This window comes from Lygodium microphyllum, chromosome 15 (assembly GCF_053477565.2).
Source record: "Lygodium microphyllum isolate KBCC chromosome 15, Lygodium_microphyllum_v1.1.10, whole genome shotgun sequence".
NCBI lineage: Eukaryota > Viridiplantae > Streptophyta > Polypodiopsida > Schizaeales > Lygodiaceae > Lygodium > Lygodium microphyllum.
Window position 1 is genome coordinate 23,396,317 of NC_141149.1, and position 22,401 is coordinate 23,418,717.

Sequence of the window (22,401 nt, forward strand, 5' to 3'; positions counted from 1 at the left end):
CATAAAATACTGCATAAAATGCTACATAAAATGCCCAGCCTCTGCACACAGACTCACACCATGAGCTGACTAATATCTGCTAACACCTAACCTTTATCTTCAAGGGTTTTCTTTTTGAGCTTGGAGGATGCTTGGTTATTGGTTTGTAATTGCAGGTTCTTCACTTTCTGCTTTGATGCTATTTTGAGCCTTACGGATTCACTCCACATCTTTGGTGCTCCTAGAGTTGTCTTTGAAGATTTGTGGTTTCCTGCTTTGATCAAGTTCCTTGGTGGTGGCTTTGGCGGCCCCATTTCTATGCTATTTAGATGAGATAATGTCATGTTTCTTTTATAGTGATCTTTTTGCTCGATCAATGGTGGTGACCGATGTAAAGAGGGTCACTATGTTCTTTGGAGGCTTGGCGAGTTATATTCAACTACTAGACAAATGGTTGCTTCATCGACTTTTGAGTCTCGGATTGATGCAAATAGTGGTTTTTTGTGACGAAGGGAAGTGGACTTCTCTTATGCAATGGTGGGGCTCGAGCAATACTTGGTAGATTTGCTTACATTAGTTTTGATATGCTTTAATCTCCTCTACCACAACGCCTTTCATTGGGAGAGTTGGTTTCTATGGTCTTGGATCAAGAGGAGCACTTGAAAGGGACCAATGCTTCTAATTCTAAGGCCTTGGTAGGTCAGTCCTCTTAGAAAAAGGGGAAAGATCAAAAGAGGAAGGAGGACAAATCAAAGGGCAAGGAAAGGGAGTCCACTTGTCACATCTATGTTAAGACAGGTCACTGGAAGAAGGATTGCCTTGATAAGGAGAAGAAGGAAAAGGAAGAGGAGGAGAAATCTTCAAAGGATTCCAAAGCAGCAACTGCTCTCTCATTGGCTGCTTTCTTCCACTTGGAGGTGGTTGAGGCATTGACCTTGGAAGCCTTTGATGCTGCATTGACGGTTGCATACACTTTGGAGTGGATTGTTGACAGTGGTGCCTCATGGCACATGACTCCTTCTTTAGTAGGTGTTGCTCATTTGCAGCCTTCACACGGCCAAATTCTCATTGGTGATAGTTCTTCTATCCCACCTTATTCCAAATGGGCAAGGTGGTGCCCATACATCCGAGTTTGCTTTATGTGCCGGCCTTGGGATACCATCTACTATCGGTGCATAAGATTTGTGCCCTTGGCCTCTTGGTCAAGTTTGATGTGGATTCTTTTCGGATTCTTGATCATGGATTGAGACAAGTCCTTGCTTCTAGTTGTAAGAAGAATGGAGTATATAAGTTGCGGTTTTCTTCTACCTTGACTTCTCTTTCCTTTACCTCTCAAACACAGTTCGAGCTTTGGCATGCTCATTTTGGCCACCTCAACTATGATTACCTACGGAAGGCATCTAAGGGATAGCTTGTTGGAGGTTTTGCCAGAGATTGTGGTGAGCCAGCAGCCTTGTGTATCTTGCATCTGTGGGATGCAGACTCGTGATGTTGTTCCTAGCAAGGCTTCGACGTGGTCTTCATTGCCCACTCATTGCTCAGTCTAAGCCCCACCCTTCACCCTTACCTACTCAGGTTCGAGAGGCCACCTTTGGAGTTCTGCACCACCCCAAATACCTTCTTCGGCACGACTGATGGCACTTCCTTCATTCTCAAACATTTGAGAGTCCATGATCCGTGAGTTTTTGGATTTCCTATCTACCTCAAAGGGGGATTTAGAGGGTTGATGATCTTTCTTTGCCCTTAGAGGGGACATCTACATCTGCTGCGACTTCAAAGGGGACTTCTATTCCTCCAATTTCAAAGCGGGTCCCCAGCCCCCGCTCAATCCTTTGCACACCTTGGGAGAGGCCTTTTACCTTCTTCTTCTACCCTTGGATGGGGTGGCTTCCTTCTAGCGGTCATCTCACCTATTGATACCCAAGATCTCGAGGATCTACTTAGATCAAGGCCTTGGAGGTTCAACCGTGACTTGGTGAAGAGGGTTTCGTATTTCTTTTTGCACGGATGTACGGAGCTAGTGGCTTCTTTCGCGAGGTTGAGTTTTGGGTTCTCTAGTTCACTCTGTCTACTGTTCTTTATTGCAGGTTACCTTTCATGTGGAAATCTTGGATCTTAGGGATCCTCTACATCTTTTTTCTCCTCTTCTTCTTGCCTTGGTCACTTGGTCATTATGGAGCTAAATCCCAAGATCGAGTATGGGTATATCCTTATAGTTCTCAGCACCACATAAAGTCCTACATTCCTCCTTTGCATTGCATGTTTTCATCATCTTTGTACTAGGACACTTGAGCAAGTGAACAATTTCCCCCCGAGGGACATTGTCCAAGTGGCACCTGCTGTATGAGCATTTTTCAGCATGTAGCATTCCCTCTCCATCTCACTCTTCTCCTTTCCCTTTTTGGGCTTGAGAGGGGGTGTTGAGAAACCCTAGCTTGTGTACACTAATTACTGTTTGATGACTCGTGCCATGCAGGATCGGAAGTCCACCTCCATGGAGGAGGCTTTACAACACGATCATTGGCGGAGAGCTATGGAGCAGGATCTGGGGTCGATTGAGAGGAATGGCACTTCGTATCTTGTGCCTAAGCCTTCTCATAAGAAGGTCATTGGAGTCAAATGGGTCTTCAAGACCAAGTACTGCAATGATGGCAAGTTGGACAAGCACAAGTCCCACCTTGTTGCTAAAGGTTTTGCCACAATGCCTTGGCATTTGTTTCCATGATACTTTTGCCCCTACAACTTGGATGGCTACTATTGGTGCAGTTCTTGCCTTAGCTAGCTATAGGAGATGACCGGTCTATTAGTTGGATGTGAAGTCTGCCTTCTTGAATTGGGAGTTGAAGGATGAGACCTATGTTGAGCAGCCTCTCGGCTTCAGTTCTTCTAATGGTAAGATGCATAAGTTGAGGAAGGCTCTCTATGGCATTAAGCAGGCTCCTTGTGCTTAGAATGAGAAGATTGGCTCGTTCCTCCAAGAGCGATTGGGGTATAAACGCTCCAAGGCCAACCCCTAGCTTTATGTTCATACCTCAGGTGGAGGTTTTGTGTTGTTTGTCCTATATGTGGACGACTTGATTGAGATAATCACTCACCTCTGGCTCCTTTTCTTCACCTGAAACAAACTCATAGAGGCCTTTTCCAATAAGGAAGTTCGTGACACGGAACTTCCATGAAGGGTAGTTGTTCTTGTCGAGCTTCTCAATGATGGGGCTTCCACTGTTCTCTGCCATTATCACAAAACTAATACCAAACAGCAAGCAAATCTTCTGCAACCCTCGACCTGTAGTGCACAGCAATACACCAAACAGCCTTTTTCACTGTCTGCTCAATAATATATGAAATCTGCAACCTATTGGTCGTACGCTTCCACATTGCTTCACTCTGACATGGCGTTCGTTTCCTTGGGCTAGAGAGGGATGAGTGTGAAATGGTGGCAAGTCACAATTAGGTATATTAATACTTGGTCTACATTCATATGACAAGTCACAGTTAGGTATATTAATGCTTGGTCTACATTCATATGATGTGATGGATCTTGAAAAAGGCTTTCTATATGTATCAACATAGTTTGGCGATTCAAATCTTGGAGATAGTTTGTTGACTTTCAAGTCCATGATGGGAGGTTTGGATAATGAGCAATGTTTTGCTTCTAGTCTATTTCCACATGGGTGTATACTTTAGCAGTTTGGCTGAAGGGGGGAAATCCATAGTCATCATGTGCATTTGTAGGGCACTAGTGACTTACATAGAGATTTAATTATTTCAACTTTCTATGATTAGGGTTTGAGTATGCTCAACATTGACTAGGAGCATCCTCCTTGGATGTTATCTGGGTTGGGAGTTGTGAACCAAAGTTGGAATCTTGGGGTATTTGTGGTGGTGCATTGGCTACTTTGAGCATCTTCTTCGAGGATCCCTTGTCATTGTTGTATGTACTATGGTGGTACAAGTTTTTGGTAGATCATTGTTGTGCTATTAGACACGGTGATTGTTTCTAGGGGGTTTATTCCACATCATTGTATATTTTATTTTATTGGCCATCCATGATTTGAGAGAGGGTATTAGTGGTGTATATTTCATGGGTGTTAGGCTTTGTTTTGGCCACCTTTATGGGTAGTTGGCCTACGCATTTAGGGCTAGGTCATTTGTCTTGCTTCTTCTCCTAAAGTCTATATACTCTCCCCTCCACTCTTGTTACATCGTATCACATCCACGTGGTGAGAGGGAGTGGAGGTATTATTGGCCACCACATGTTCCATTCATTGGTGTGGTTTGTACAATGCCTTTCTTGTATTGTGTTGTGGATTATATTGCCCATTCATTCATTGTTTGAGTTTTTGTATTCTTTTCTCTTTTGCTATACATTCTTCTCAATGTTTAGTTATTTCACGTCCTTTGCTCATTCTCACAAATTTTGTATTTTATTGGCCCTCATTTATTAATGTTGCCTTGCATTTTCAACTTTTGAGCTTGCTTGGCTTTTATTTTTCACCAGGTGTTTTAAAAAAATATCTTTTATTTTTGCTTTAGATTGTGTTTATGTGTTGGTTGTTGCATTGTCACTACACTCTTTCCTTTGTTCTTATCTCTTGAATGTGCTTTGAACTCTTTGCTTGAATTCTTGGTTACTCTCTTATACCCTTCTTTCTTCATTTCATTATTGCATGGCTTCTCAGTTTTTAACATTGGTGATAAGCTCACTAGCCATACCCAAATACGTTGGGCCTTGCATTCCATACATTGTTTGTTGCACACCATAAGGGTTTCTACCATACATCCCTATATGCGGTCCTTGACTAGCCATAGCATGGAATATTGTACCACCACCAAAGTACCCTAGAATATTTGTAGATATGCCTTCCTATTCATAATCCATCGGATTGGTACTACCAAGATGGCCTTGCATTTGCGTGTCTTGCTCCATTGTTACTAGTTGCTTTTGCTCTTCACCAACTTTAGGTGCATCTTGATGCTTCAATGACTGTTCTTTGGGAGCTTCTTGCTGTCCCAAAGCTTTAGAGGATGACATCTTCTTGCCGTTATCCTTCTTTTGAGAGTTCAAAAATCTTGCGAGTTGTGGATCTTTGGCTAATTGGGCAAAGGTTATCATATTCTTCACCACCTTGTTGGTCATCCGTATCTTGTGGCCTAGAGGGACCTACTTCTTGCTCAACACCCACATTTTCAGCTTGCTCTCCAAGTTGTGTGCATTGCCCAAGATCACACATTGCATTTTTTGTCACGGGGATGGGAAATTTTTGAGATGCCTTAAACTTCCTAGTAACATTTGATTAAGTTAATAATGAAATGTGCAAGGTTGTTAACCAGTGTTGCACATAGTAGTTATTTCTTGATATCAAGCCAAGGACCTCCAAGTTGCAATGGGCGCCGAAGGCAAAAGTTGTGACAAGTTATGCCAGTTGGGATTGGGTTGTTAGTTGGTGTTAGTTTTGACCCTAGAATAGTTGTTTGGCCATTAAGTGTCAATGGGATGCTAGGGACTAGGTATTAATTAATTAATTAATGCGAGTCTAAGGGTCAAAAGAGGTTGAGGACCACTCCAGGTTACAAACAGCCTAGCCAATTTAATCAAGGATGGGCACATTTAATTTTGAGCAAGGTCAAAAGTATGAAATTAATTTTAAATTTTTTAGAATTAATTATTTTTGAAAATTAATTTAAGGATTGGATAAATGCTCAAAAATGGGTTTAGAAGGTTGCCACTTGGCACAAATACCCATGCAAGTGAGAAAGATGCTTTTTTGGTCCTAGTTTGAGCCATTCAAGGCATTCAATTTGGAAGAGAAAGGTAGGAGATACTGCGGGTTTGATTTGCAGCCATTGGAGGACCTTCTAGGGCAGCCAAGAGTAGCAAAAGACCATTCAAGAGAAGGTGATAGTAGCTCTAGCCCTCCTAGGTGCGTGCGACAACAGCCAGGGGTGGCAATACACATCATGATTTCAGATTTCACACATAGTATTGGATACAAACTTCAAAGATCAAAATCAAGATTTATATTTAAAAATTAAAATTTATTCCATATTTAATAGATAAACAAGAAACATTTATTATTTTACAAATTTGAAATTTTACCTCGCAATATGCAAGGCAATGTGATCTGCATAGAAAAAGCGAGTGATAGCAGCATTGATCTCCTCCTGCTTCTAGAATCCCCCGACGCCTCAAGGTTACTTTGTTGTCGTATGCCAGGTACATTAGAAGTTGATGCCCTAACCTCAAATGCACTTTGGGCATGGAGGATGAGGGTGTAGTCGTAGTCAATATCGGGGAGGGTGCAATTATGCTACTCGCAGAATGCGTGTGGTGGGAACAATAGCCACACGTCGCCTCGATCGAGCCAAAGCATCCTGATCTATTGCATGTGCCTCAAGCTTTCGCTTCTTCTCAAGCATCATTTGTGTGCAAAAGCGCACCTCTTTTTCTTCCTCTCCCAACTTATTAGCCTCGCTTGTGTGCCTATAAGGACATAGCTTGTACGTCCATAGAGAGAGAGAGAGAGAGAGAGAGAGAGAGAGAGAGAGAGAGAGAGAGAGAGAGAGGGAGGGAGGGAGGGAGGGAGGGAGAGTCTGTCTATTTGTTTGGGGCAAGTGTGACTGTTAATTCATGGTGACTCATGGCTTAGTGTGACTTTGTCCACTGTTAAGCAGCATGCGGGTGTGCCACGCAGTCGGCAAAGTCAATGACTAGGTGGAGGAGTTGGAGAGTTTGAGATGAAAACAAAAGCAGGGGAGAGAGCTGAGATGGGATGAGCTGGAAGAGACGAGATGAAAAAGAAACAATCGCACTGTTCCACAATTGTGACCAAAACATGGGCTGCACGGTCAAAGGGGAATGCCACGTTCTTGACATGGAATGGCAGGTGGAAACGTTTCATCTAGGGGAACGTGGCAGCATAGGTGATGTTTCACAGCTTGTTGGAATGCAATGTTCCTGACATGGAACGCTTGGTTGGAATGTTCCAACTCAGGGAATGTTGTGAATGGGCTCTTGGGAACGTTCCTCCTTATTGAAATGCATTCTCCGTTCCCCTTCGTTATGGAACGGATGTTCCTAGCCCCCATTCCGTCCATTCCATGTTGCTATGGGCGAGAACATCCTGTAGGCAACACTAATGTAGCCTCGCATTACAAATTGCTTTCTAAAAAACTCGTTCTTTGAATTCCTTTGCATTTGGAAATATAGGATAATCTCTTAATGTGTCACGGGTCCTCGGGTGATTCACACAATGAGAAATTGGACAACCCTTTTAACTTCTTTGCTTTTGACTCTCGTATAATCCTAGCCATATGTGATGTATGGATGTTTGAAGGTCACTCGATATGAAGAACTGTCTTGTATAAAGAAGTATTGCTCTTCTTGTACATCCCCAATAGTTATTTAAACATTAGGACATGCAATATATAGATCCCCTAAGGAGTTATTTGCAGCTTGCATCCTCCAACTATGATCTATGTCAAGTGGCCATGCACCGTTTCCATACAAACTGCGAATCATTACATTGATGTCCGAACCATGGTTAAGCAAAGCAATGCATGGAGTCCTAGGCTTCCCAACCTTAACCAAAGTTTCTCTTGTAGCGTGTGTCCAATGGTTCCACGTATAATGATTTATAGGGATAAATCTTGAAGCCTCATTATCAATATGATGCATTTGCCTAACTCCCATATGAGTGATGCTGCACATAACTGAATTTTCAGTCACTACATCATTATGTGGATCTAGAGCTTGTTGATTTGCAACATCAGCCCTCTCCAAAACATCACATGGATTTTGCTCATAATCAGTTTGTATGCCTTGCAAACCTGACTTCTCTTATACTTGCATCAAAGTATTAACGGGATCACCAAGAAACTCTCTCTTCCTCTTTATTTTGTCAATGATTTCATTGTGAAATTCACACTTAACAATACCAAGAACTTCTCCAAGTGTGAACTCCATCCTACTATTAACAATACGCTCGTCAAGCACTTTCTTGATATCCGTTGCAGCCTCTATGTTAGACTTTGATTTCTTACCCTTTTACTTCCCGTCGTGTTTTCCATCTTGATTTCTTTCTTGTGCTACATCCTCCATTACATATTCAAGAGTAGGTTGCACTGTAGCCTTTGGCTGTTCAGAACTTCTTCTTGTCACCCTCTTTGATGTCCCTACAGTGTTATCATTCCTCTTTCCATAGTGATAGGGGATGGCCATTTTCAAGCTTCCTGTCCTAGTCATGTCTTGTCCCAATTCCGTCCCCATGTTAGAGCCCCCTCTCAGTCACAAGAGATGGCTATTCTTGCCCCCGCCCTTGTCCTTGTCCCTGTTTCCATTCCCATCCCCAAAACCCATCCCATGTTACTATGCCTCTCTCTTTTATCTTCCACAATCACATCTGGATTATGCGCCTTAGCTGAGTATGCACACATTGAGTAAGAGTCAAGTGGTGAGTCCCAACCAGTAATGCAACGGATGCTCCTCCTTGCACAAGTCAATTCATTCTTTGGAACTTTTTTTCAGCATTCGGAACAACAATAACCTTTTCAAGTACTTTCTCTCTATTTGCAAGCAAAAGGTAGCCACATGGATTGCTACATATGCATTCTGGGCAGCCATTTCTTCCAATAATTTTTTCATGCCCCATTTTCCAAAGTTCAAAGCAAGAGGTAAACCTGTCTCTTGTGCATGGATTTTACCATCCTTTCAAAATATAATTTGCCTTTCAAATGCATCACGGTACGAATCACAGGTCAACCTCTTATGTTGAGGGTTGTCACATGACATACATCTATGCACAAAAGCTCTCTTGTGGAGGCTTAGGGGCTGCTGGCCACCCTTTCTCATCCAATTGTGTATCCTTCAGCTGTAGGTCATACATTCCCATCATCAGCTCATCCATAACATCTTCTTTTACTATTGGAAGAGCAAGTTCAAGCTTAGAAACAACCATTGATACAGGTGACTTAACTGTAGTTTCAATAGTCTTGCTAGTAGCAGTAGGCAAGTTTGCAACATGCAATCTTTCCCTTCTTCTGTGCTTCTTGACTAGTGCATTTACAACATCTTTAACATGTTGCCATTCTCTTTTAAGTTGCGTTTCTGTACATTGATCTTCCAAGAGTTCTCTTGTAAAGCAAGATCTACAGGTTGCAAAAACATCTCAATTTTTTGGGACTTAAGAGCTTGTCGCACTACAATATCAAACTGCTCAAATTTGCTTTCAAACTCTTGTAACAATTTAGTAGCTACGAGTTTTTTATTCGACTTCATGACTTATTCTTGAAATATTGTGCGAGGAATCAAATTGGCATCTTCTATCTAAAACCCTTCCCTCAGTGCGTTCTTAAACATAGACCAATCAACATCTTGCAGATACAATTCCATGATCCATGACTTAATTTCTGCACAATGATTCACACAAAATATTGGCTCCATGCAAACTGAGCCACTCCATAAAATTCCATCTTTAGTGCATACAAATGCAAATATGTTGATACATTTCGGCCATTAAATAGTTTCATCTCCTGCTCTACATCCTGTAAAGCCTTTAGCACGGCAGACTTTTATGTTGTTGAACATTAATTTGGAGTGGAGATCAAATGCTGCTAAAGATATTGAATAGTGTTGCAAAGAGAAATGCATGTATTTAGTTTCTTTGTGCATCGCATATGCCTTAAAGAGTCTGTGTAAATGCATCTAATGATTGGACTTTTTGTTTGTGGTTCTTTTAAATTCAAATTTCATTGTCTATAAAGTAACGATTATGGTTATTCCTTGAGAATGGAGTCCTTTCCAATAATGATCTTTCATTTTGATTGGCAGAGTGAAGTAGCTAAAGTAGTTGAAACACAACATCGCCTTGAGAGGGATTTGGAGCTCATTGAGACTCATCAAATGCAGGTATAAAGTATTAATCTACTCCATTTGGATGCATATAATTGGTTATTACACTTAAAAAAATCTGAATATAATCATCAAAGTGTCTTTTGTGAGTCCAATATGAGAAGACTGCCATAGTTTTTCAATGATATCTTGCTACTCTTGATTGTTTTTTGATTCACCTCTTGTATATTTTTGACTATTTTTTGATTTACCTCTTGTATATTTTTGAACTTGTTTTGATTGGAATATTCTTTTCTTTGTTGTTGTTGTCAAAAGATGACGTACCAGCGAGACAGTAGAGTTTGCGGGGAGGAATACGGAGTGAACTCGGCAAACATGGAGAAGAGAAGAGAAGAGAGAAAAAAACTCTGATGAATGGAATGATGAAGTTTTGAATCATGGAGTGAATGTGATACAAGGGAACAAGGGTGTCGTAGCACAAGGAAGATGATGAAGATAGCCATGAACCTCGAACCACAATGTCCTCCTGAAGGGGTGTGAGGGTAGTGGAGAGGCTGGAGAGAAGAGGCGACGGACTAAATGAATCAGCCATGAGGAATGAATGAGTGGCCTATAAATAGACATAGTCAGTCTAGGATGGCGTCCCTTTTTGGGGCTGCAAACTCTAAACACAAAAACGTAGAAACGCAAACACACAAACTGCGGGTGAAGGGTGAGGTATGAAGGGTTTCTCAACATTCCCTCTCAGGCCCGAAAAGGGGAATAAGAGAAGAGTGAGGTGGAGATGCAATGCTACATGCTAAAGAATGCTTATGCAGTAGGTGCCACTTGGACAGTGTCTCTCGTGGGAAAATTGTTCACTTGCCCAAGCGCCCTAGTACAGAGATGATGAAAACATGCAATGCATAGGAGGAATGTCGGACTTTGTGTGGTGCCAGGAACCATAAGGATATACTTGTACTCGATCTCGGGAGGTGGCTCCATGCTAACCAAGTGACCAAGGCAAGAAGAGAAGAGGAGGAAGAGGATGTAGAGGATCCCTAAGATCCAAGATTTCCATTAGAAAGGGAACGTGCAGTAAAGACCAGTAGACAGAGTGAACTCGAGAAACAGAAACTCAACCTCGGGAGACAAGCCACTAGCTCCGTGCATCCATGTTGAAAGGAAGACGAAGGCCTCGTTACCAAGTTGCAGTTGAACCTCCGAGGTCCCGAACTAGGTGATACCTGAAGATCCTGGGTATCATTAGAAGAGATGATTGGTCGAAGATAGTCACCCCAAGAAAGTAGAGGATGGGTGAAGAACTTCATGTAGAGTAGGTTTCCCCTTTGAGGTGGGAGGTGAAGGGGCCCCCCCACTAAAGTTGAAGAAGAAGTAGATGCCCCCTCCTAGGGCAAAGAAATAACATCCCCCTTTGAATCCTCCTCTGAAGTAGATAGGGAATTCAAAAACTCATGGATCATGGACTCCGAAATGTCTGATGACGAAGGAAGTGCTGCCGATCGTGTTGAAGAAGGTATTTGGGGTGTCGAAGAGCTCCTAGAGGTAGTCTCTCGAACCAGAGTAATCGAGGGTGGGGAAGAGTGGAGCTAGGAATGAGCAAGAGGTGGGCAATAGTCGCTGTCTCTTAGTGGAGCAGATTGGGTGGTCGAAGAAGCAGGAGTCGAGCAGCCATTCTCTCTCGAAGGAGCAGACTGACGGTATAAAACAATCACTATCTCTCGATGGAGTGGATTGCAGATTCGTAGGTCGTGGAAGCCATTGTACCTGAAAATAATTGGGATAAAATTGCCGTTGGCATTGCAACGATCTCCAGGAGGTCGTAGTGCCAATCGATCCTCCATGTGCTCGAAAGGACCTAGTGCGCATTGGGTGCGTCTTATTGCCTTGAGCATAGTACTCTGATAGCCGATATAGAACGATCTCTGTGGCCCAGAAAGGAGAGGTGGCACAAGGAGTGTCTGGTGGAAGACGCATATACTCCGGGGGGTAGGGAGCAAAGGTCGAAGTCGGCAAGCGCCGGTGGTGTGTTTGGTGATGCCACAATAGGAGCACCTAGTAGTCTGTTCATCTGTTGGTAAAGAATCCATGGATACCAGTGTGCCTTGCTGAAGAAGGAAGAGGTCAGCCACCATGAACCATGAACTGCAATGTCTGCCTCAAGGGCTAGGAGGACAGTGGAAGGGTTGGATGTGAGCTGCCAGTGGGAGGAGGATGTGACCAGCAGTAAGAGGTTGCAACTAGTAGAAGAACGCAAGTGAGGAGAGAGAAAGACTAAAAACGGAGGCAGCAAGAGAGAGAAAGACTAAAACGTAGGCAAGATAGCATGTAGAAGAGAGAAAGACTAAAAACGCAAGTAGAATAGGTTGCAGGAGAGAGAAAGACTAAAAACGCAAGCAGCAGGACTGTGATGATGTGGCAGAGTGTACGGCAACAGGTCTGCACAGGAACAACAGTCGCTTGCCAACTCAATCACATCCGCGTCTCTTATTCTATCTTGAGCTTCTATCGGCTCATTTAAAGTCACTTGGTAGATATCCTCTGTAATAGTGGACCCCTCTTTTGAGTTGTCACTTGATGAAGTCCCACTACCAGATGGATCATCTAATGCCTCTTATTCTAATGAAGATAAAGGTATTCTCTCACTTTGAGAAGATTCAGGATATACATCCAACACCACACGTCGGGCACCTTTGCCAAAAATGAGACGACTAGTGGGTGTATCAACTTGACAATTGGATTGCAAGATCCATGGCCTTCCTAACAAGACTTGATAGCTTGACTACCTTGCAAACCTGATAACCCTAGAGTCCACAATGCATGTGACTGTTGCTAATGCAACCTTCGAGTTGCTTAAACTGTCATTAACCATTCGGAGAATTGTGGAGCCATTCTTTTGAATTTCTAGCCCTAATCTTTCCATCAATTCTGAACTCATAATGTTGACAGAGGATCACGTGTCCACAATGGCATGTTCCACTAATATGCTATCAATGTGTGCTGCTACCCTTAGGCAATGCTTTTCAGCATGTTCAAACCAATCATTTCCCATCCAAGCTATTCCCAAGGGCTCAATGATATACCTAGTGTGAAGAATCTTCTTAAACTCTTTACGCACTCTTAGAGATAACTTGATCAACTACAGGAGATTCATATTAGTTTACCTTGCAAAGAGAACTCGCTAAATCAAATTCATGACAGCTAGTAGTGGCTCTCTTATCCCGCCAGACCATTCTTTCTCTTGGTCATTGAATAGGCTTTGGTGCCTCTTTCTTAGCTTTTACCTTTTTTTTTTGTCGGCACCTTATTGGGGTCAATTTTTCCATTAGCAGCTTTTAGAGGACCGGCTTTCACATCTGGGTTAAGGACTTATGTTCCCTTATCATCCTGTTTAGGGTTTGTCTCAAAACATTTTACATTATCTCTATCATCTTCTTTAACCTTTTTTCCTCTTGTAATGGCTCGCAAAGTGGAACCCTTAGTGGAATTAATAGACATAGCCTTCATAAGGCTGACACCACTACTACTAGGTAGCTCCTCTATGGTAGTTTTTCCTCTTTGTAGTATTTGTTTTGGTCTTTCATCTCGTTGAAGGTTATTCCCTTGTACTCGATGATTTATTGGACCTAGCTACTTACTACCTTGAAGAGAGCTGATCTTACTCTAGCATGTACTAGCTAAATGGCTATGGACTTTCACATATGCCACATTTGACATTAGGGCAGTTGCTTGAAAAGTGTTGACTACCTCACCACTTATAGCTGAATCTTGATGGACCACCCTCTTTAAGGCATAGACTTCCTATCAAATTTTGTTGCTTCTTTAGGAAAACATCTACGACTATTTGTCTATAATGTTTCATTATTATATCAGTATAATGCTTCATCATGTCCTTGACTTCGCCAAGAATATTTGATGCACTAGACTCATAGCCGTGATCATCTACTTGCCATTCAGTTGGTCTACAGCTCCAAACTGCGTGAAGAGGGCTGGAAATTAGGTGTTAACTGGCTAGAGAGAAGAGGTGACGGATTGAATGAATCAGCCGTGAGGAATAAATGAGAGAGTGGCCTATAAATAGGCATAGTCAGTCTAGGATGGCGCCTCTTTTTGGGGCTGCAAACCCTAAACGCCAAACGCAGAAATGCAAAAACGTAAACTGCAGGTGAAAGGTGAAGGATTTCTCAACAGTTGCATGCACATGTAGCAGAGAAAAAAAAACTAATGTTTTCTTCTTTTTGAACTTGAAATTTAATTTTTGAGTTGAGTTTGTGATGCATTTTGGAGATTGGCCAGGTCATGCATATAGGGCTTTCGTAATAGGTTTGTAGCTCATAGGTATGGGAGACTCTAGGTTGAACCCTTAATTGTTTATGCTTTGTTGATCTCGGCTACTGTTGCCATAGATTCATAACAAACTTGCCTTGCCCTTCATCTAGCTTAATCATCATATGCAAGTGACTAGTACATTGAACAACGATTGCAATGGCAAATGTATTGTCAATATATTGTACCTTGGATGCAAACCAAGTACGTTTGAGATACACTACATAATTGAGCTGTCCATCATTGGAGGAGTGAAGTTGCAACCTCCACCTAGAGCATCAGACAATACTCAAGATGTTCTATGCTCTACTAAACCTAAATGAGCCCAATTCAAAGTTGGCTCTAAACACATGAAGGTAAAGTGCATCATCGCGGTTGATTTGTCAGGTTGCCCTTCTCCATCCATTTGTATCCTTTCCTAGGTGAAACAATACTGAAACCTCACCAAGAAGTACGTGGAAACTTTACCTTTAACTTCTTGCCTCAAAATCTTTGCTCGGTTCTAGGCCTTTTGTCTATGTGGACCCCATAGATTCTTGGAACTTTCGCATTGTTGCCTAAAAGGAAGGTACATTGGTTGCATTTCCTTCATGACTGATACTATACAGAGCCTTTGCATGACCAACATTAATGACCAACATTAATACCATGCATTGCAAAGACAATGGGTTGCAGATACGCTACCTTGTGTCCCCAACATCACGTGAACATTACTATACATGGGACTTTTGCATTCCACTTGCCATACCCAGATAGATTCCGCCTTGCATACCATGCATAGGTGGCCACCTACTAAATACATTCTGTCCTTGCATTTCCATGTTTGAAGCATTGCAAGCCATTGCTTGAAAACCAAACCACCAAAGTATCTTGAGTGTGACCCACATTAGCACGCATGCCTTGCTGTCCATAAAGCATTGGATTGGTACTTCCAAGTTGACATAGATGTCAATTGTCCCACTTTTACTCAACCACATTTGGAACGCCATGCAATATCATTGGCTTTTCCTTCGGTGTATCTTGCTGTTGCGAAGCTTTAGAAGATGTTTTTCTCTTCTGCCTATCCTCCTTTGGGAAGTTCAAAAGTGCATAAACCAAGGATTGTTTGTCAATTTCACAAACAATTCACCAGTTGTTTGAAGCTTATTATTAAATTAGTCATCAAATTCATCTTCCTCCTGTTGGTCATCATCCTCAAGAGGCATGGGAGGATCCACCTCTTGTCCAATTCCCACATTCTTAGCTTGCTCTCCATGTCGAGTTCCTCGTCCAAGATTAGACATTGCATTTCCTTCTTTCCCTCGTGAAGTTCAAATTGAGTGGCATCATCACTCCTTGATTCCATTTCACTACAAAACGATCTAACTGAGAGACCTTTATCTTTGTGTTATCCTATATTGAAGCATTGTTCTCTTCCTTCAATTGTAGACACTATGGTCCTTTGGTCTACAACTCTTATTTGAGGCCACTAATATGCATCTTTTGATCCTTAATCTATTGTGTACCACTTTGAGCTTCAAACCCCTTTCACTTTAGAGATCATCCAAACTAGTTCAGGGTATTCATGGTATCGTGGCAATAGAACCATGAAACCAGCCTTCCTTCTTGGATAGAGTGGTAAATAATTTGATTTAACACTAACTATAGCAAGTTTAAAAGTCACATAAATTGAAATCCAAATGTCACCACTTAATCTTGGACATTAGACACCTGATTGGCCCCAAAACTGGCATTGCTTGTGGTATTTCTTTAACTTGTATTGCTAAAGGTTGAAGTATAGTGAAATTGAGCCTGATCTTCAATCTTCAATACATTGTGCTTTCACATAGTAGCATTGACTAAGTGAGGAGTTGAGGAGACGGAGTTATCCCGTTCAGAGGAGACCCTCTAGGCTGAAAAATGCAGATTTTCAATGCCCTGCTTCTTATTGCAAACACAGTTTTTTTGCAAGCGACAGATCTATATGACTTAGGTAGGACATGGATAACCCTCTCTTACAGTTTGGGGCCATCTATAGTTGAACACAGATTTTTGTGGGTGTTTGCACGTGTTGAAGATGTCTAATCACCGTTTTTCCGGGTTTTGATGACTCATTTGAGGAGTCTCTTGATTATTTCTTAGACAGACGATGCGATAACCATGGTGAATGAAGGTTAGTAGCTCATTCGGAATAGTTGCAACAATTAGAGCTACAATCTCCTTCCCATTCTCTTCATGTTTCTATGAAGGTCACTTTATTAGCTTAAAGTGCCCCATATGGCACCTTTAATGTAGTTGTTCATACTTCCTCATTGCCCAAAGAAGACTGTTTGGATATCGCAAAGTATTTGCTTTGGTCATCCAAGGTGGAATGTATTCTTGACACTTCCATCTTTGGGAGCTTGTTACTCTACCTATTCTTTGTCTTGTGGAGGGTTCAAAAGTGGGATTGACATTGGATCGGGTAGTCCTATGGGATCGGCTCAACTCTTGAGCTTGATCCTTTTTTTCATGAGTCTACATGATTTTGTCCTTATGAATGTTCGCAAGTTATGGATAGTGGTGGAAGAAGCTTGCTCTCTATATCGCTACGGATAGTGGTGCAAGTTATTGATAGTGGTGGAAGTGTGGAAGAAGCTTGCATCTTTGTACTATTAGAAGATGTTTGCTCACAAGTTCTCTTTGGTGAAGAAACTTTCGATGCTCAATGATGGTGACTCTTCTTCTACAAAAGATCACATCAACAAATTGGAAGACATTTCACGAGTCTACATGATTCAGTCCTTATGCATGTTCGAAAGTTACAGATAGTGGTGGAAGTGTGGAAGAAGCTTGTGTCTTTGTAATGTAAGAAGATGTTTGCTTACATGATATCTTTGGTGAAGAAACTTTCAATGCTCAGTGTTGATGACTCTCCTTCTATAAAAGATAATTTCAATAAACAAGGGATGAACTATCATCTCTTAGTAGGATGATCTTGTTAGATGCTTGGTGTTGATGATTCTCTCTCTATAAAGCATCACATCAATAAATTGGAAGATATGAGGGACGAGCTATCATCTCTTGGTAGGATGATCTTTTTAGAGGATTTGACAATAATTGTCTTGACTTAGCTGCTATCATTGAAGCATGATGTGTTTCGTACTAGCCTTCTTACATCAAGGACGAAAGATACTTTTCTTTTTGAGGAGCTTGTCGTGCTTGTCTTGGAGTACAACTAGTGACTCAGAGAGGTAGGAGCTAGTGGATTTGGCTCCATGAAGACTTTTACAACTTGTTTGGAAGGAGGAAAAAAGAAGAATTCAAAGGACAAGAAACAAGAGGACAAGAAGGATGATAAGAAGTAGCCTAAGTGTCCACATCATGTGAAGGCTACTCCTCCTTCGGAGGAATGTTTGCAAAAGTACCTCCATTTGAAACCCAAGGAGGGATCAAAGGAGAAGGGTTTGAAAGCTACCTTGGCTACTACAAAGTTCATGTTTGTTAATGTGTTCGAGGATGAGGATACAACTCTTACTTCTTTCATTTTGCAGAGAAGCATTGGCTTGTGGATAGCGGGGTCTCTTCCCATATGACTTATTGGCAGGATTGGCTTTAGGACATGTGTTCCAAAGGGGGATTTGTCACCATTGGTGACAACTCTTCTGTAGAGTGGGAACCATTTCTCTATTGCCATATTGGCAAAACTCTTCAGCCAAAGTTCTCTATGTACCAGACTCAGGATTTAATCTATTAGAGATCTATCACCATTGGTGACAACTCTTCCATAGAGTGGGGACCATTTCCCTATTGTTGGATCCGCAAAACTCTTCAACGAAAGCTCTCTATGTACTCGATTTGGGATTTAACCTATTGTTTGTTCATGGTCTTATACAGTTAGGTACTAGAGTGATCTTTATGCAAAATCCAGTGACTTCGGAGGATAGTTCTAGAAGAGCTGTTCTTTGGAGAAGTACATAGGAGGGTGGGCTTATTAACTTAGCCCTTGCCCTGAGGATCCTAGGAGCTGGATTTCTTTGGCATGCTCGATATGGGTATTTCAACTTCGATGCCATTAGGGGGGCTTCATGAAAGATGGTGGAGGGACTTCCGAATTTCCCATTCGTTCAAACTCTTTGCTTTAGCTGCTTGAGAGGCAAGCACCATTGGTGGCCCCTTCCAAATGCTGCTTGTCAGAGGGCTACCGCACCGCTCAAGTTGGTTCAACCGACCTTTGTAGACCTATGGACACAGCCTCCCTTGGGAAGGCTAAGTATTTGATGTTGATTGTTGATGATTTCAGCCATTAGGTGTGGCCATACTTCTTGGAGTACAAACACGAGGCGAACTCCAACTTTGGCAAGGGAAAGATATTTGCGGAAATGCAAACGTTTTTCATGGTGTTTGAGCTGACCACGATGATGAGTTTTGTTGGAATGGTTTTCTCAGTTTTACTGGATCATGACTTGTCGCAAGGACTTCCCACAAGCTTGTATTGCTTTGGCATGCTCGATATGGGCATTCCAACTTCGATGCCATTAGGCGGGCTTCATGGAAGGGGATTGTGACGGGACTTCTAGATTTTCCTCTCGTTTACACTCTTTGCCCTAGTTGCTTGAGGGGAAAGTAATATAGGCAGCCCCAGCCACATGTTGCTTCTAGGAGAGCTAGTGCATTGCTTGAGTTGGTTCACATTGACATTTGAGGACGTATGGGCATGGCCTCGCTTGGGAAGGCGAAGTATTTGATATTGATTGTTGATGATTTCAGCCATTACATATGGCCATACTTCTCGGAGTACGCACCAATTGAACACGCCAATTCGAACACACCAATTTGAGAATGGTGTGGTGGAGCATGCCAATTAGACATACTAGAGCTGGCCCGTGGAGCATAGGAGTTTACCTCATTCCCTTTGGGGTGAGGCAGTGGCTACAATGGTTCATATTTGCAAATGGTTCCCTACTTAAGCATTATAGGGTATGACTCCCTATGAGGCTTTTTTTAGGAAGATGCCTTCCATATCCCACTTTCGCATCTTTGGTGTGCTGCATATGTCCATTTGGTTCCACAAGCCGACGAAAAGAAAGATCGAGGTAAACATATGTGATTTTCTTACAGAGTGGCTTCTATGGATCAGATTATGATCCCTATCTTTATTATAAGGTTGCGGGTGATAGGTGTGTCTCGGTCATTTTGTATGTTGATCACCTTATTATCATAGGGAGTTACTCACAGGAGGTTTATCGGACTCCGGAGATATTGCGACAAGAGTTCCACATCCTAGCACATATATTTTTCTGAGTTACTATGGAAGTTTGGCTATTACATTTATCTTGTTCCTCTTAAGTTCTGGTGTGAATGCTTTCGTATACACGAGTACTTTTTACCTTCTAGTTGGAGAAGGATTTTTTCCTCGTGTGAACACTCCTTAGTGGGCGTGGTATTTAGTACCTTAGGGATTGTACTTTCATATTGTTCTCACATGGTGGATGTGACATCCCAGTACTCCTCTCTTGCTATTCACTTGTTCATTGCGAGTGCATGTGTGCAAGCTGCTGAACCCTAATCTAATAGTAGTATTAGAACCATATCCCTTCTCAACCACTACCACTCAGCTTGTAAGCCGCTATTGCTACTGCTGCCATTGAGCCATGCGCTCGGCCACTTTTCGGTAGTCTGCTTCAATCCCATCAGATCTTGCTTGCTGCCTATGACATCTGCTTGCTTGTGTAAAATTTCTCCTAATTCATCGATATTGAGGCTAATTATATCTTCTATATTGACCATCGTGCACATTGCAGTCATTTCAGCAGAGTATTTTTCCTTGTCATCATAATCCAAAGATATCATTGATTATAAAAATATAAACTTACCATGATCTTTGTGAAAAATTGTAAAATTTTTGGCCTTTTATTGGCTTTATTTTTGTGCTGCCCTTGCATTTGCACTTTGGACAGCAGCTGGCCACAAAAGCCAAAAATTTGCAGCAAGAAATGGTAGGGCAAAATGATTTGCCCAATACGTTTGAGGACTCTAACAAATTGGATTGCACAAATTATTCCATGCGGGCATACATGACGAAGTATGTTCTTGTTTCTAAGCAGCTTTGGGGTTGCGTGTGCGGTTCAAAGGTTAGGCGTACAGACTTGACTACAAAGAATCTACAAGTTCTTCTAACTCATTTATTGTCACCAGTGGATCTTTGCTCCAGCTCCTCTTGCACCTTCTACTAGAGATCAATTCAAAGGGGATAGGCATGATGCCTAGGGTCATGCTTTGATTGCATGCTCGTGCAAGAGATAGGTTGTCCTGCATATTCTGTAATATATCAAATTAATTAACCAAAGGGGATTTTTTTTTCCCCTTATCCTCCTATCCGCGGGGCATCGTGCTGGAAGGGAAAGGGGATAGGGGAGCCAGCAAGCTCCTCGCTGGAGCTTGCTCGGTTCCACAGTCATGCCCATCGACACGTTGAGAGGGGAGGATTCCCTCCCCTCCCCTATATAAAAGAGGGAGGGCCGCAGGTACAAGAGAGAGACGGAGGAAGGACGAAAGATAAACGCTGCCGCCGACAATCTGTGGAGGGGAGGAAGGATACGCAATCTCAACGCCATTTCGCCATCTCCATTTCCGCCGCCTGCAGATTGTCACCCCCCCGTCGTCGACGTAAGAATCCTACCTACCCCTACCCCCCAACCCACCCACCACCAACGTGCCTATAGAAGCTTCTAAGGGGGGGCTCCTTAAGCCCCCCTTCCTATACCTTAGAATCCTTTCAACATATACCCCCCCCGGTTTTATATCCCTTTTATCCTTTCACCCCCCTTATATCCCTTTTACTCTTTCACCCCCCTCATACTCCTTTTTAACACACCTCCCTAAGCCCCTTTTTATTCCCCCTGTGTCTCCATTATTTTTTTCTTTTCCCTCCCTCACCACCACCACCCCCCCCCCCCGATTTTGAAGCTCTAAAGCTTCTAAGAGGCCCTAAGCTCTCTTTCCCTTGGAAAACACCCCCCCCCCCCCCCCCCCCCCCCCCACAACCCTGGGTTTTTTTTAACCCTTAACCCCTTCCCGTAGAGCCACTAAACCCCAACCCGTGTTTAAGCCACCATAGCCCCCTCTCCCCTTGGCCTCAAAAACCATTAAGCCTCTCCGTGGTTTTAATAAGCCTTCCTCTTGAAGGGTTTTATAACCTATTTTTCCACCCTCCCTTGGATTTAAAAATCCTCCCCGTGGTCTTTTCCCATGAAATGCCTTAGGGTTTTATAAGCCCTTTCATATTGCAAGCCTCTTAATCCTTCCTTGTGGGCTTGGGTTTATATCCCCACCCGAGATTTAAGCACCCATTGCCTCGCAAGTTCCATGGCTTTTTTTTAAGGCTTTATAAACCTTTCCCTTGCAAAAGGGGCAAGAAAACAAAGTGTGCATATTGAATGAGGCTTTGTATGGTTAAAGCAAGCACCTCGAGCTTGGCATGAGAAGACACATGCGTACTTGTCTACATGCAATTTTTGGAATAGTTCCACAAAGAGCACCTTATATGTTAGATATGGAGATGATGTGCTTCTCATCATTGTGGTTTATGTTGATATGAGTTGAATTTAACTTTTGACATGCTGGCTCCGAAAAGTTAAGACCTTAAAGATCTTGTAACCCCTTCCTCGTGGTTAATCCCGTAACGGCTCCTTGCTTCGAAAGAAAGAAAAAGAGTATTGAAGCGGTGGTGGAATTCCGAAGGAGTGTAAAGCTGCCTTCACGTTCGAAGGATTACAACTGCGATGCCGCCTAAGAATGTCCAAGGAGTAGCTGCAAGAGGGTCATCTCCCGGTATCCATGTGGATATCTCACCCCAAACCAGGTTTTTTTTTCTTGGTCTTTATATCGGTTTTAATTCAATCATGAAAGATGAATTGTTAGGATAAGATATATTTTGTCCTAGTTATTTACAATGAAGGAATTTAGTTTAATTGAACATGTAAAATGGATAATGTATAAAACATAGTTTTCCTTTAAATAGCATTATGCATTGAAACAAATTATGAGCAAGATTATTTACCCATTAAAGTAGTATATTTCGGCTGAATCTTGAAGGTATAAAAACTGCATCTTGCACCATTAACCCCTATTTTTTTCAACAAATCATCATAGAAGATGAAATTCATGAAAGGTTTCTTACGTTGTTTAAACTCTAGGAAGTTATCATTGCTAACTGCATATCTTAGCAAGGGAAAGATTGTTTATTGGGCATGAGTATGTTCGCAAGGAAAAAATGAAGATTAATTGAA

The 22,401-nt window shown here is 42.2% G+C and overlaps 1 protein-coding gene across 3 annotated transcripts in view; it reads left to right on the forward strand.

Annotated features, from left to right (window-relative positions):
- EMB2766 (structural constituent of nuclear pore) overlaps positions 1 to 22,401 on the forward strand; it is a 72,791-nt gene that overhangs the window by 10,411 nt on the left and 39,979 nt on the right. For all 3 annotated transcript variants that reach the window (XM_087693964.1, XM_087693962.1, XM_087693963.1), the window contains exon 6: positions 9,806 to 9,883. In XM_087693964.1, the coding sequence (XP_087550090.1) occupies positions 9,806 to 9,883 (78 nt within the window). The remainder of the gene's footprint in view (positions 1 to 9,805; positions 9,884 to 22,401) is intronic.